General features: G+C 34.2%; 1 protein-coding gene across 2 annotated transcripts in view; it reads right to left on the bottom strand.

Annotated features, from left to right (window-relative positions):
- LOC150102042 (zinc finger CCHC domain-containing protein 8-like) overlaps nucleotides 1-13619 on the bottom strand; it is a 183861-nt gene that overhangs the window by 67727 nt on the left and 102515 nt on the right. For both annotated transcript variants that reach the window (XM_090400361.1, XM_090400360.1), the window contains exon 9: nucleotides 3835-3870. In XM_090400361.1, the coding sequence (XP_090256487.1) occupies nucleotides 3835-3870 (36 nt within the window). The remainder of the gene's footprint in view (nucleotides 1-3834; nucleotides 3871-13619) is intronic.

Raw genomic sequence — 13619 nt, 5'->3', positions numbered from 1 at the left:
CTTTTCTTCCAACATCAACACCATTGCTACAGCTAAATGTAATGATGTACATTCTACATGTGCTCTTCTATTAATGTGCATGTAGTCGAACGGCATATCTCATAGCACGTATACTGAAGGGAATGTCTAAGTTTAGTACTGTTTTTTTTTTTTTTCACCATACTGTACTTCATATAACATGGACATCAGGAAGAAATAACTACATTAAAAACATGAATCATTAAAAGGAATCATGCAGTATATGCTTACTACAGTAGCTCATGTTTCGGTTGCAGCTGAGTTGACAGGTTTACACTATTAAAGTTCAAAGGAGAAATTGGAAAAGTTTGTGTAGATTAAAATCACCTAAAAACATAGAATGAAAATCTGTTTGGTTCCAAAGAACTCTGCCAAGTGTCAGATTTCAAAAATGCAATATAGTCTTGATGTCCTGTGATTTCAATTAAAGCAGCTAGTTTATCCAAAGTAGAAAAGATGACATAAATATAGTATTGATAGACATCTACTAAGGAGGGAAGTGGTAATTTATCTGTTACGCCCCTTAAGGGAGTCCCACATCTCTGTAGGATTGAGCAAGAATGGAAGGAACACAGGATTTACATCCTGATTATATAAAAGGGGTTTTATTATTATTGCTCAAGCACTTCCATGGAATCCTAAGACTCATCATGGGAGACCCAAACTATCAACACAACATCATACCTCTTTTTGAACCCATTGAAACAGACAAAGCACTGACAAATGACTCAGGCAACCCATTTCATTCATTCACTACTTGCCAAGTGAAAAATATAGTCCTCATGCCCTTGCTAACCACATTCTTACCCAACTTCCAGGGATAACCTCTTGTTCTGCCCCCTCTAGCCAGGTGCTGAAACATTTCCCCTGCATCAATTCTATGTTTCGCTTTTACTTCTTTTATAAGATTCTGAATATTGGTACTGAGTTATGATCAGAAAGAACAACTTGTGACATTCAAGTTTAATTAACAGCTCCTTATAATTATACAAATAAATTAATAGGTTATATATAGTATTTATGCACACACACACTTACATATACCATATATGTCAGCGTATAAGACGACTCTAAAATACTACAGAAAACTTCTCGAAATCATGGGTCATCTTATACGGCGAGTATAAAAAGGGAAGTCTAATTTCTTGGATGAACATTTAGGTAGTTACAATACATTGTTATATAAGAAAATAGGCAGTGTTTATAAACAAATCAGATTAATTTTTTACTACATAAATTTATTTAAAATATTACAAAAGATGTTAGTCTTAAAAAAACAAATAATAATAATTATTAACCTCATGTTAATTTTCATGTTAATTTTCTTCATCATCTGTTGAAAATAGTTCTTCAGATTCATTGTTTAAATGATCGTCATATGGATCCCAGTTCGAATCCAGTGAATTGATTTCGTTTTCATCGTCATCAGTGTCCCACAACAGATCATCTTCCGTACCATCCATAAGATTAGAGATACCAGACTTTTTAAATGATTTTATTACAGTCTCTACTTTATTCCATGCTTTGATCATAAAATTGCACAACATATCAAGTGATGCAGCATGCATAGATCCACCATTTGTAAATGATTTTTCAGCAGTCAACATCCAATTACTCTTCTCACATGTGATCTTTAAATAGTTTGTTCAAGCAGACGTCTAGTGGTTGCAGTATAGAAATTAAACCACGTGGTATAACTTTTGTGTTATTTTTTTCTAGAAGACTTTTAGTATTCTCAGTTAAATGATTACGAAACATATCCCATACTAATAAACTGTGTTTCTTCATTATACCGCCTGGTCACATGCTCCACACATTATTTATCCATAATCTCACACCATTTTTGTCCATCCATCCTTTTTCATGAAAATGTACAAAAACACCTGAAGGAAATTTTATCTTAGGTTTAGTTTTACATTTGAAGATGATCATTGGTTTTAACTTGGTTCCATCAGCAAAACATGACAAACAAACAGTAGATTTTTTTTGTGTAAGAAGGTGTTAAGAATATGGTTATATTCTTAACAATACCCTAAGTTCAGATAACAATACCCTAACTGCTGAAGAATAAGTTCAGCAGTTAGGGTATTGTTATCTGAACTGATTAATTTTGTCCTGTTATATATGATTTTTATAATTCCATATTGTTGGGAGGGGGGGGGAGCGACTGCTGATGAATGTATCTACCAGTACATTTAGGTTTTTCTGTAAACAGATAAAGCCAGGGATCCATCAGACTGACATGTAATCAGAGTGTCTAGGAAAGGGAGACTGTAGTTGTTTTCCTTTTCTAAGGTAAACTGGATCCTAGGGTGTTGAGAAATTGTGAAGTATATCCACGTCATGTGGCCAAATGATGAACACATCATCCATACACCATACTCAAACAGTGGATTTATGTGAGGGAAGAGTTTAAGGCTTTTTCTTCAAAGGCCTCCATAAAGAAGTTGGCCAGGGATGGAGAGAGTGGAGAACCTATCCCCCCCCCCTTATCTGTTTGTAGAATTTTCCTTGCCAAACAAGCAAGCCAAATTTCTTCCAGATATCTCATTCCTATTTCAGTTCACCGTGAACTCAGGCTATTTCGTTTAGAATTTAGAACTTCATTATACCTAAATTTTAGAGATTTTAGCAAAGCCAAAATCTCTGACAGTATTGCTAGAAAAAGAGAGATAGACAATCCTATATCAGTATATAATTACAATCCTATATCAATCCATTATAGATAATTCTTACAAGCTATGGAATTCCTAATAAATACATGAGAATAATAAAAGAAATGTATAAAGGAAGTAAAAATTATGCTATTGAACAACTTTTACTTCCTTTGCAAACAACATCTGAATGGTTTGAGATTAACAGTGGTGTGAGGCAGGGTTGCATAATGTCTGGACAACCTACTTTTAAACATGGTTTTTGAATGAATTATGAGAAAAGTTGCCAGTATAAGGAGAGAAATAATATACAATCCTATATCAGCTGAAAGATTTAGATGATGTAAATGACATAGTTTTGATTCAACTAAAGAGATTCGACGATGACTTCTAATGTCAGAACAGACCACTCTAGGCCTAGATCCTTGAAAAGCATGATGATGATGATGATGACATAGTTTTGATATCATCAAAATGCACTGATACATAAGCAAAATAAGAAGCATTGTATAAAATAGCTGAAACAGTTCGAACTAAAAAATATGAATAAAAATAAAAGTTCTTGAACAAAACAGCAAATTTTATGCAAAGCTTTTGCATAAAATATTAAAAATATTTTGATCCCAAAAATATTGTGGATAACAAATAATAAATTATATAAATGGATTGAGCAAAAAAAAAAAGTATCAAGTGAAATAAAAAGAAGCAAATGATAATGGATTGGACTTCTACTGAGAATGGATGGGAAGAGAAGCCAAAAGTAGCTCTGCCATGGATCGCAGAAAAAAAAAGAAGACCTAAACCAACTTGGTAGAGAATGACAGAAAATGTATATCACACGTTTTCAATTTTTCTTTATTACTTTTTTAATAATTTAATTTATTTATTTTATTCCTGCCATTTATTCCTGTGCACATTTAATGGTTCCTTCCTTATATGTTCCAATCTCACAGTTTTTCAGCATGATTTTAAACTTAGTACTATATACTAAAATCATCCAAACCTCCAAGATATCCAAAATTGGGTTCAAATTTATACTCAAATATACTGAAAATTTTAATTAATGATAATTTATTTTGCCAATAAAGTATGTATGTGTATATATATATATATATATACACACACACACACACATAAAAATTCACAAAAATATAAAACTTACCTTGCATATTTTCTCTTCCAGTCTCATGTGCAGTAGCTAAAGCATTACAATATATATACATAATTTTAATTTGAGGGGGAAATAAAACTGATGTTCATATTAAAGAACAACACTTTTGAATTAAACTTTATAAACACATGCATTAGTACAAACTAAATAATGTGAATTATCTATACAATGATTTTTTTCAGATTAGCAATTTCAATCATCTCTAACTGTGAATTCAAGATACATTCATTCTTTTACAAAGGAAAATCTTTAGGCATTTGCATAATTTTCTTTTTAACTAATATTGATAAAATTATTTTAAGCAGGTTAAAAAAAAATTATGCCTCAACTGTACAGTCAGATGGACATGTGCCCTTAGGCTGAAAAAAACCTGGGTTTCATTCTAGTTGTTGATGTAAAGAACTTCATCTTGTAATAAAACACAAGGGTATAGGGATATGAAACAGGAAGCTATCACCATTTAGTTTTGAGTACGATTGAAAAGAAAAGTGTGTGCTGGAAAAAGAACCAAAGTTCAGCAGCTTTTAGAGGTGAACTGAAGACAAATCTTATTCAACAAAAAGCGAAACACTTTGAAAACAAGAATTAAACTTCAGAGATTCAATAGAAGACTAAAGAAAACATTGCCTGATTCAGTCAGAGATGTATATGGTGAAGCTACCTAAAAGGTTAGGAAAATCAGCACTCCATGGTGAGTTCAGTAAGTTAAAGATGTAGCCAAGGAAAAGAAGGCATATTGCATGTTCCTGGCAAGTAGATTAACGTCCGCTCTGTGAGAATACAGAGAAAAAGAAGCAATGTCTAAAAGTAGCTAAACAAAAGTCATGGAAAGACCGGTAAGAATATAGAAGATAAATATCAGGCAAGTGGCAAAATGTTCTGGAAGCTATTGAAAAAACTTAGAAACTGAGGAAAGAGTACCATAAAAGGAATTAGAGATGATAAAGTTGATGTTAAAACTGATGATATATATTCTAGATGTCTGAAAGATTTGCTAAACGAAACGTGTAAGGAGATGATAAAAAATATGCAATCAGGAATACGTAGGAAAGCAAACAAAAACCTGAAATGTGGAAAGGAAACTGGAGTAATGATATTCACTCAGAAATGCTCAAATATAGAAGTAAAAAGTTTTACAGTGGTTGCACTGCATATTTCATAAGGCCTGGTCAAAAGATCAACTTCCAGATGACCAGAGTAGAACTCTGATAGTACTCATCTACAAAAAGAGAAATAAACTGAATGTGTGAATTACAAAGAATTTACCTTACTGAGTACTCCTGGTAAGAGTTATGCAAGAATATTTGGAAGGGAAAAGCAAAACTGTGGAAGGGAAACTTGAAAAACAAGCTGGGTTCAAGCTGAATATATGTTGTCAGGATCAATTTTCTCTTTAAGACAAACAGTTCACAAATCATGAAAATATTACAAGGATCTGTATTTGATGATGTTAAATTAGGTGAGAGACAAAGGTTCACTACACTATCTTCTTCAGCTTCATTCCCACTCAAGTAGGATTGCTGTAGTGGAACAACCTCCTCCACTCAGTTCTGTCCAAGGCCATTTTCTCCTGTAGTCCAAGGTCTTGGAGTTCCTCCTCTTAAGCTGTCCAGTCATTGTTGTTTAGGTCTCCCTTTACTTCTTTTAGCTGGTGGCTTTGTCTCCAGCACTCTCTTTTCACATAGCTTTTATCTTGTGGTTTGTGTTTAATCCATGCTGAGCTAAGCCAGATTTATCAGATTTCCTGCGGCAAATATACGATTGATGTTCATGAATTTTCTTTTCTAATGAGCATCCAGTTTGTCCGAAGTAGGAAAGATGGCAATCGCAAGGAATTGGTATACACCAGGGAGAGACCTCAGTGAGTGTTTATCTTTTGAAGAGGGGAGGAAACAAGTTGATAGTTTATTGATAGGTATAAAAGTAGCCACTAAATTGTATTTCTTCAGAATTCTAGAAACTGGTTCCGAAAGACCTGAAATTTATGGGATTGGAACTCTATGTACTATTTCCTTATTTAGGTTAAAGAATGTCAAAGTCAGAGTGACATGGCTCTTGTTTTGGAACTCATATCACAAATATCGAAAAGCCGCAGTTGTAAATTCTAGAAAGAATTAGCAGAGTATTTGTTTCTTTGATTTTGTTGTTAGAACTTTTTTTTTTTTTTTTTTTTTTTTTACTGAATGGTATTGTGCACTTTAGGATCATGTTGCTCTTTGAGTTTAAACATGATACATAAGCAAGTTTTCTTTTATGCAGTATCCTACTTTAATCCTTTTTCTTTTTTAATTGCTGAAATTAAATGTATGAACATGAAAGAGAAAAGTGCACCTTGCATGAAGCCTTTTTAAATGAATTTTATGTAAACAGTTATAGAGGTACACCACTGATTATCCACTCTTGGTTCCAGAGTCTTGCTGGGTTAGCTATTTTGCTGGATCAACAGAGGTCACATAATAATAATTCACCAGTACACTTCTGACTAACGAATTAAACCTCTTACATGTTTCTAAAGCACCATGGGCTTCTAGAAACTTACATGTAATTACTATTAAATTACACGTGAATCGAGTTATTAAATGAAATGCAGTAGTATAAATAATACGGTGCAAGTGGATACAGATTTGTGCTTATGCTTGACACTATCACCACCAACACGGTGAACTGACCCTGGCTTAGAAGCCCTAGCTGAGTTTAAATGTATGCAAAATAAGCTAAGAATCACCATCAAGTGTGCAGATGTAAGTAATTAAGTGAGCATGTGTGCAATAAATGTCATCTATAGTGATAGCAGGAATTCCAAGTCTGCTCTCATAATTTTGTCCAGAATAAAGGAAGTGACGGGTCATCCTTTGCTAGAAAAATTCAGTGATGTACCTCATCATCATCATCAAATTCCTGCCATGTACCCTCAAGGGGTGTACAGGATATGACAGTACTACATGAAAAATTTACACATTACTAACTTTCTATCTACAATGTTCCTCCAAATCAGTCTGTTACTTGTCAAGACTCCAACATTATCAGATCTTATATTTCTATCATCTAACGCACTTTGTACCGTATCAATCCACCTACATCTTGGTCTTCCTCTGGGTCGTTTTCCTGCCAACCTGGCAGAGAACACTTGTTTTGCTAATCTTTCCTCTCCCATTCTATTTAAGTGACCATACCACCTGAGATTAGCTCTGCTAATGCATTCCTGGATGCTGACAATGTCAAGTTCTTTCCTAATATCCTCATTTTTAATATGATATTGCCATTGATGCCATCTGTTCACGCCTCTAATCTTTCTCAGGACTCTCATATCTGCGGTCCCTAGTCTTTGGTCAAGTGTTTTACTTCTGACCCAGCTCTCAGATCCATAAGTTAAAACTGGTTGGAACACTGTCTTGTATACAGCTAATTTAGTGTTCCGACTAATTTCTCTCTTATTCCATATGAATTTATTCAATTGACTTCCCACCATACCAGCTTTGCTGATTCTGTTGTCTATTTCTATATTTAATTTACCATCTTCAGTAAAATGTTTTACTTGTTCCACAGGTTCTCCATTCACAACACAGTTGACATTTTCAATGATTCTGCCTATTTTCATTGTCTTTGTCTTTTTATTGCTGACCTTCATACCATATCTATTACAACAGCTATTCAATTTAGTCAGAGAATCTTGCAGACTTTTAGCGGATTTATTTAGAAGTATAACATCATCCGCATAAAGCAGAGAGCTGACATTAACATCTCCAATTTTGATATCAGGTTTAATACCACTTTCCTTCATAATGTGATCCATATAGATAATGAATAACAGAGGGGATAATGTACATCCTTGTCTCACACCAGATTTAATATTAAACCATCTTCCTGTACTTCCTTCAATTCTAACTGCTGACTTACAACTCAAATAAAGACTAAGTATTGCTTGATATAATACCCCATTGACACCATATAACTGCAGCGTATTGAATAGCTTCTCTCTTGGCACCTTGTTATATGCCTTTTCCAAATCGACAAAACTTAAATACAGATCTTTGTTATATTCCCATGCTTTCTCGACTATTTGTCGTAAAGTGAAGATCTGATCCTGACAGCCTCTATTTGGCCTGAATCCAGCTTGTTCTTCACCAAGCTTTTCTTCCACAATTCTTCTCAACCGTTTCTCAAGTATACTTGAGAAACGGTTGAGGAATAAACATGGGGAATAAACAGACATTTCATGTCACCTAAGATGATAGCAGGTCTGTGGAATGAACCGTATGAGAACAGGTTGAGGATTTGTGGGTTGCAAAAATTGGTTGATAGGCGGAGGAGGGGAGATATGATTGAGACATTCAAATTACTGAAGGGTTTCTATAAAATTAATTCAGAAGATATTTTTGAGAACAAGGCTGGTTGTGGGAGGACTAGGGGACATCCATGGAAACTGGGCAAAAGTGTGGTTAGTAAAGGTGTTAGAGCTGGGTTCTTTACTTTTAGAGTAGTGAATGAGTGGAATGCACTCCCTGAGTCTGTGGTGGATGCTGTGACAGTGAATGAGTTTAAGGCGAGGTATGATAGGTACTGTATGAATGTCAAATAGTTGTGATGAATAAGATTTGGGGCCTCCCTCGATGAGTCTAATGACTCCCTGGAGTTGCCCGTAATAATAGTAATAATAATAATAGTAATACTTGCATAGATCTTGCCAGGAACACTCAGTAGGGAAATACCTCTGTAATTGTCACAATCAGTTTTATTTCCCTTTTTATATACGGGTACTATGAAAGCTCTACTCCAATCATCGGGAATTCGTCCCTCTGTCCAGGCTTCTGAACTATGCAGTGCAGCCACTATAAGACTCTTATACCACCATACTTCAGCATTTCTGGTCGAATATCATCTACTCCTGCTGTCTTTCCACATTTCAAGCCTTTGATGGCTTTTTCTACTTCAAGTATGGATATATATTCCTGACTGCATGCCTGGTCAGTGTTTTTTACCACTGTGCTGTCATCACTGCTTGTTTCATTTAGCAGTTTTTTAAAGTAATTACTCCATACTTCAAGGATATCTTTTTCTCCCATTTTCATGTCACCTTTATCATCTCTAACTCCTTTTACAGCACTCTTTCCTCCATTCCTAAGCTTCTTCAACAACCTCCAGAATATTTTGCCACCTCCCTGATATTTATTTTCTATTTTCTTGCCAAAGTCCTCGCATGACTTTTGTTTAGCTAGTTTTACACAATGTTTAGCATTCTTGCATTTGTCTCTGTATTCTTTAAGAGCACAAGCTGACTTATTTGACAGGAACTTTTGATATGCTTTCTTCTTTTCCTTCACTGCCTCTTTAACTTCCTGTGTCCACCAGGGAGTTCTGATTTTTTTATCCTTGCACACAACCTCACCACATGCCTCTCTGGCAGAATCAATCAATGTTTTCTTCAGAGTTTGCCACTGAATCTCCAAGGTTTGATTCCTGTTCTCAAACTCTTTCATTTTCTTTTCAATAATCTTTCTGTATTTTAGTCTGCAGTTCACATCTGAGAGCTGCTCAACTTTTATTCGCTTTAAAACTTTCTTACATGTTATTCTTTTCAATATGAAATTCAATTTTATCCTGCTCAAGACTAAATAGTGATCGCTTCCAATTTCAAATCCTCTGTACACTCTGGTGTCCTGCACCAGGGAGAAAACATCACTATCAACAATAAAATAGTCAATAAGACTTTTCTTATTCCTAGCCTCTTCTCTCCATGTGAATTTGTGCACATTTTTATGTTGGAACATGGTGTTAGTAATAACCAGTCCATGTCCTGACCAGAAATCCAACAGATATTTGCCATTATTATTAGCTTTGCTCTTTTCTCCAAATTTTCCCAAAATATTTCTGTATGTCTCACAATCATTTCCTACTCTGCTATTTAGATCCCCAACAAGGACCAACTTTTCCTTTTTCAATGTGTCAGTTGCTTTTTCTAAAGCGTCAAAAAATTCCTCCACTTCTACCTTAGTAGAACCTTCTGTGGGACCATAGGTACAAATAAGTCTCATTGTCCAGTTCCCCATTCTCATATTTGCCCACATTACTCTACTTGTGATGTACCTGTATTTATATATTTTTTTGAGAATTGTAATACAAAACATTGTCCAATTAACATATTAAACATTGTTTTGTATTACAATTCACTTGTCTTATTTATGAGAATAATATAAGTGAATTTTCTTTTAAGGTTTGAAGATACTAATACTCCTTTTAGCACATTCATGCCACGGCTATTGAAGTCTCTTGCTGCACCATAACCATTTAGCAAGGTGAAAGAAAGCACATTACCCCCACAGCAATTTATTGTTTGCATATCCATGGATGCACCACATATCATGATGGGTTCTTCAATTGTAACCAAATCAGCATGGGGGGGGGGGGGGAGGAATGTGTTTTTTTTTCCAGGAAATATTAGAAAACAAATTAAGGAAAATGCTATATTTTTGGTTAGTATATCTGAATTACTAAAAGGTGAAAAGGTGTTAAAGAATGGTAAATATAAAGGTGAGAAAGAACAGGTATGAGTAAAAATACTTTCATTACTGGCAAATGAACTGTTAATAATTTACACTTGTGATATTATATGTGTGTGTGTCCTATAAGTTGCTATGGTAGAGAGAATAACATGATCCTAAAAACTCTAGACTTGTATATTTGGATTTATGGTGGACATTAAAAAAATATATTAATTAATTTTAAAAAATTATCAGGAGATGAAAGAGATTTGTTAACAAAATATAAACAACTAATCAATAATAAATAACTACAGGGAGGGATAATCCAGTGAATTAATAACGTTCATAAGGTGATTCATCTAGGCATGGCAGGAATACATGTATACTGATGGAGCAGCAAATCATTTTGTACAGTTTGTTGTGCTTGTTATGTGTGTTTCTTTTTGTTTTATTTTCTAAGAATTTTTCATTTATTCACTGATGATAAGTATACACTTTTACATAGTACTATACACATAAATAATTTCCAATCATCATCAGAATTTTCCACTCTTTTGTGAATATGTTCATTATATATATATATATATATATATATTTGTTGTTGTTGTTGTTGGCTCTTCTGTCTTATCGATAATAAATATTTCGCATATCATAATCTTTTGTTGGAGATCAATGGATGCAGTCCACTTCTTATAATATATAGAATTCATTTTTATTCAGGAACAGATGAATTTTTACTTACTACATCTGTTCTTTCTAAAGACTGGAATCAAAATGTTCCTATAATGTGGAAAATCTCCAATAGATACTATACCTACAGAAGCAAGAAAAGCAAGTATTTTTATTGTATCACTAAATACAGTACAGAGACATTTACAGTCAATGTACCTATATTTAGCAATAATTACTCCCTCCCATAAACTTTATGCATGCAAGAAAACAGTTTTTATTATAGTACCAAACACAGTATCTAACTAAATACATTTGTCTTAACATCCTGTTTCAAATTTTCAGTTTCAGAAAATATGTGGTAGCATCTGTTTATAATGCAGTCTTTGGGTACAGAAAGCAAATTTCTAAAGCAAATAAAGTGTATATGTGCATGCACACACGTTTCAAGATATATATATATATAAACTTGAAATCTATGCAAGTATACTTGAGAAACGGTTGAGAAGAATTGTGGAAGAAAAGCTGGATTCAGACCAAATAGAGACTGTCAGGATCAGATCTTCACTTTACGACAAATAGTTGAGAAATCATGGGAATATAACAAAGATCTGTATTTGAGTTTTGTCGATTTGGAAAAGGCATATGACAAGGTGCCAAGAGAGAAGCTATTCAATACGCTGCAGTTATATGGTGTCAATGGGGCATTATATCAAGCAATACTTAGTCTGTATTTAAGTTGTAAGTCAGCAGTTAGAATTGAAGGAAGTACAGGAAGATGGTTTAATGTTAAATCTGGTGTGAGACAAGGATGTACATTATCCCCTCTGTTATTCATTATCTATATGGATCACATTATGAAGGAAAGTGGTATTAAACATGATATCAAAATTGGAGATGTTAATGTCAGCTCTTTGCTTTATGCGGATGATGTTATACTTCTAAATAAATCTGCTACAAGTCTGCAAAATTCTCTGACTAAATTGAATAACTGTTGTAATAGATATGGTATGAAGGTCAGCAATAAAAAGACAAAGACAATGAAAATAGGCAGAATCGTTGAAAATGTCAACTGTGTTGTGAATGGAGAACCTGTGGAACAAGTAAAACATTTCAACCAGTTAGGCACGATTTTTAGTGAAGATGGTAAATTAAATATAGAAATAGACAACAGAATCAGCAAAGTTGGTATGGTGGGAAGTCAACTGAATAAATTCATATGGAATAAGAGAGAAATTAGTTGGAACACTAAATTAGCTATATACAGGACAGTGTTCAAACCAGTTTTAACTTATGGATCTGAGAGCTGGGTCAGAAGTAAAACACTTGACCAAAGACTAGAGACTGCAGATATGAGAGTCCTGAGAAAGATTAGAGGCATGAACAGATGGCATCAATGGCAATATCATATTAAAAATGAGGATATTAGGAAAGAACTTGGCATTGTCAGCATCCAGGAATGCGTTAGCAGAGCTAATCTCAGGTGGTATGGTCACTTAAATAGAATGGGAGAGAAAAGTTTAGCAAAACAAGTGTTCTCTGCCAGGTTGGCAGGAAAACGACCCAGAGGAAGACCAAGATATAGGTGGATGGATACGGTACAAAGTGCCTTAGACGATAGAAATATAAGATCTGATAATGTTGGAGTCTTAACAAGTAACAGACTGATTTGGAGGAAATTGTAGATAGGAAGTTAGTAATGATGTAATTTTTTCATGTAGTACTATCATATTCTGCACACCCCTTGAGGGTACATGGCAGGAATTTGACGATGATGATGATGAAATCAGTTCAAATCATATATTTTGATATTTTCAATATCATTAAGATTGTTTCACAAATGTCAATTACAACTTTTTAAAAGTTGCAACACTAACATGCCATATAAACTTTGTGAAAAGACACCCACTCAATGCAAGAGCAGCATACATATACAGTAAAACAAGTATCCATGGGCAATGTCTGCATGTGCTGACACTGCTCACGGTCAACATGTTAAAGTAAATAAATAAATATATTTGAGTGAAGCCAAATACTCATGGTATGAATAAAACCAAATAACACCTGTGTCATTTTTTTAGGTGCAATTTTAATAATTCAAATTAATTCGTGATAAATTATGATGTAGGAAAATGAATTTTTCAGCACTTTTTGGAGTGACATATGCCTGGTTTCTTCATAAATATTTTCGACTTCTGAAAAAAAAAACTCTTTCAAGGAATAAACTGGTAGCTAGAACTAAAAGAAATTCTCTGAGAAATTATACTGCAGAATAAGTTTACTCATTAGGCTTGGAAACCCTTCTAATTGAATAATCGTGCAAGATAAGGGAAGGCATTTCCTGCTTAGTTGCATTTGTTACGATGCATGTAATAGAAATTTTTTCAGCTGGCCGGACCGGATACCAAATCTTTCTACTGATTCAGCAAAGCTCAATATATGTGAAAAACACACCAAATCAGCTGAATAGTGAAGCAAAACCAAATATTCAGTGCATCCCAAGCAGCACATCTGAAACTGATTTTGAAATGGCTGAAAGCAGGACAGTTGCATCATGTCCAAATGGCCAGCATACTCAGCATGCTTTCTGGTTCTTTGCTAAAGCTACTAATCATGACTTTTGTCCAA

This window comes from Typopeltis vanoorti, chromosome 11, assembly GCF_054136105.1.
Source record: "Typopeltis vanoorti isolate ZY-2024b chromosome 11, IOZ_Tvanoo_1.0, whole genome shotgun sequence".
Classification (NCBI taxonomy): Eukaryota; Metazoa; Arthropoda; class Arachnida; order Uropygi; family Thelyphonidae; genus Typopeltis; species Typopeltis vanoorti.
Note: the sequence above shows the minus strand (reverse complement) of the source record. Positions and strands in the feature narration are given on the sequence as shown.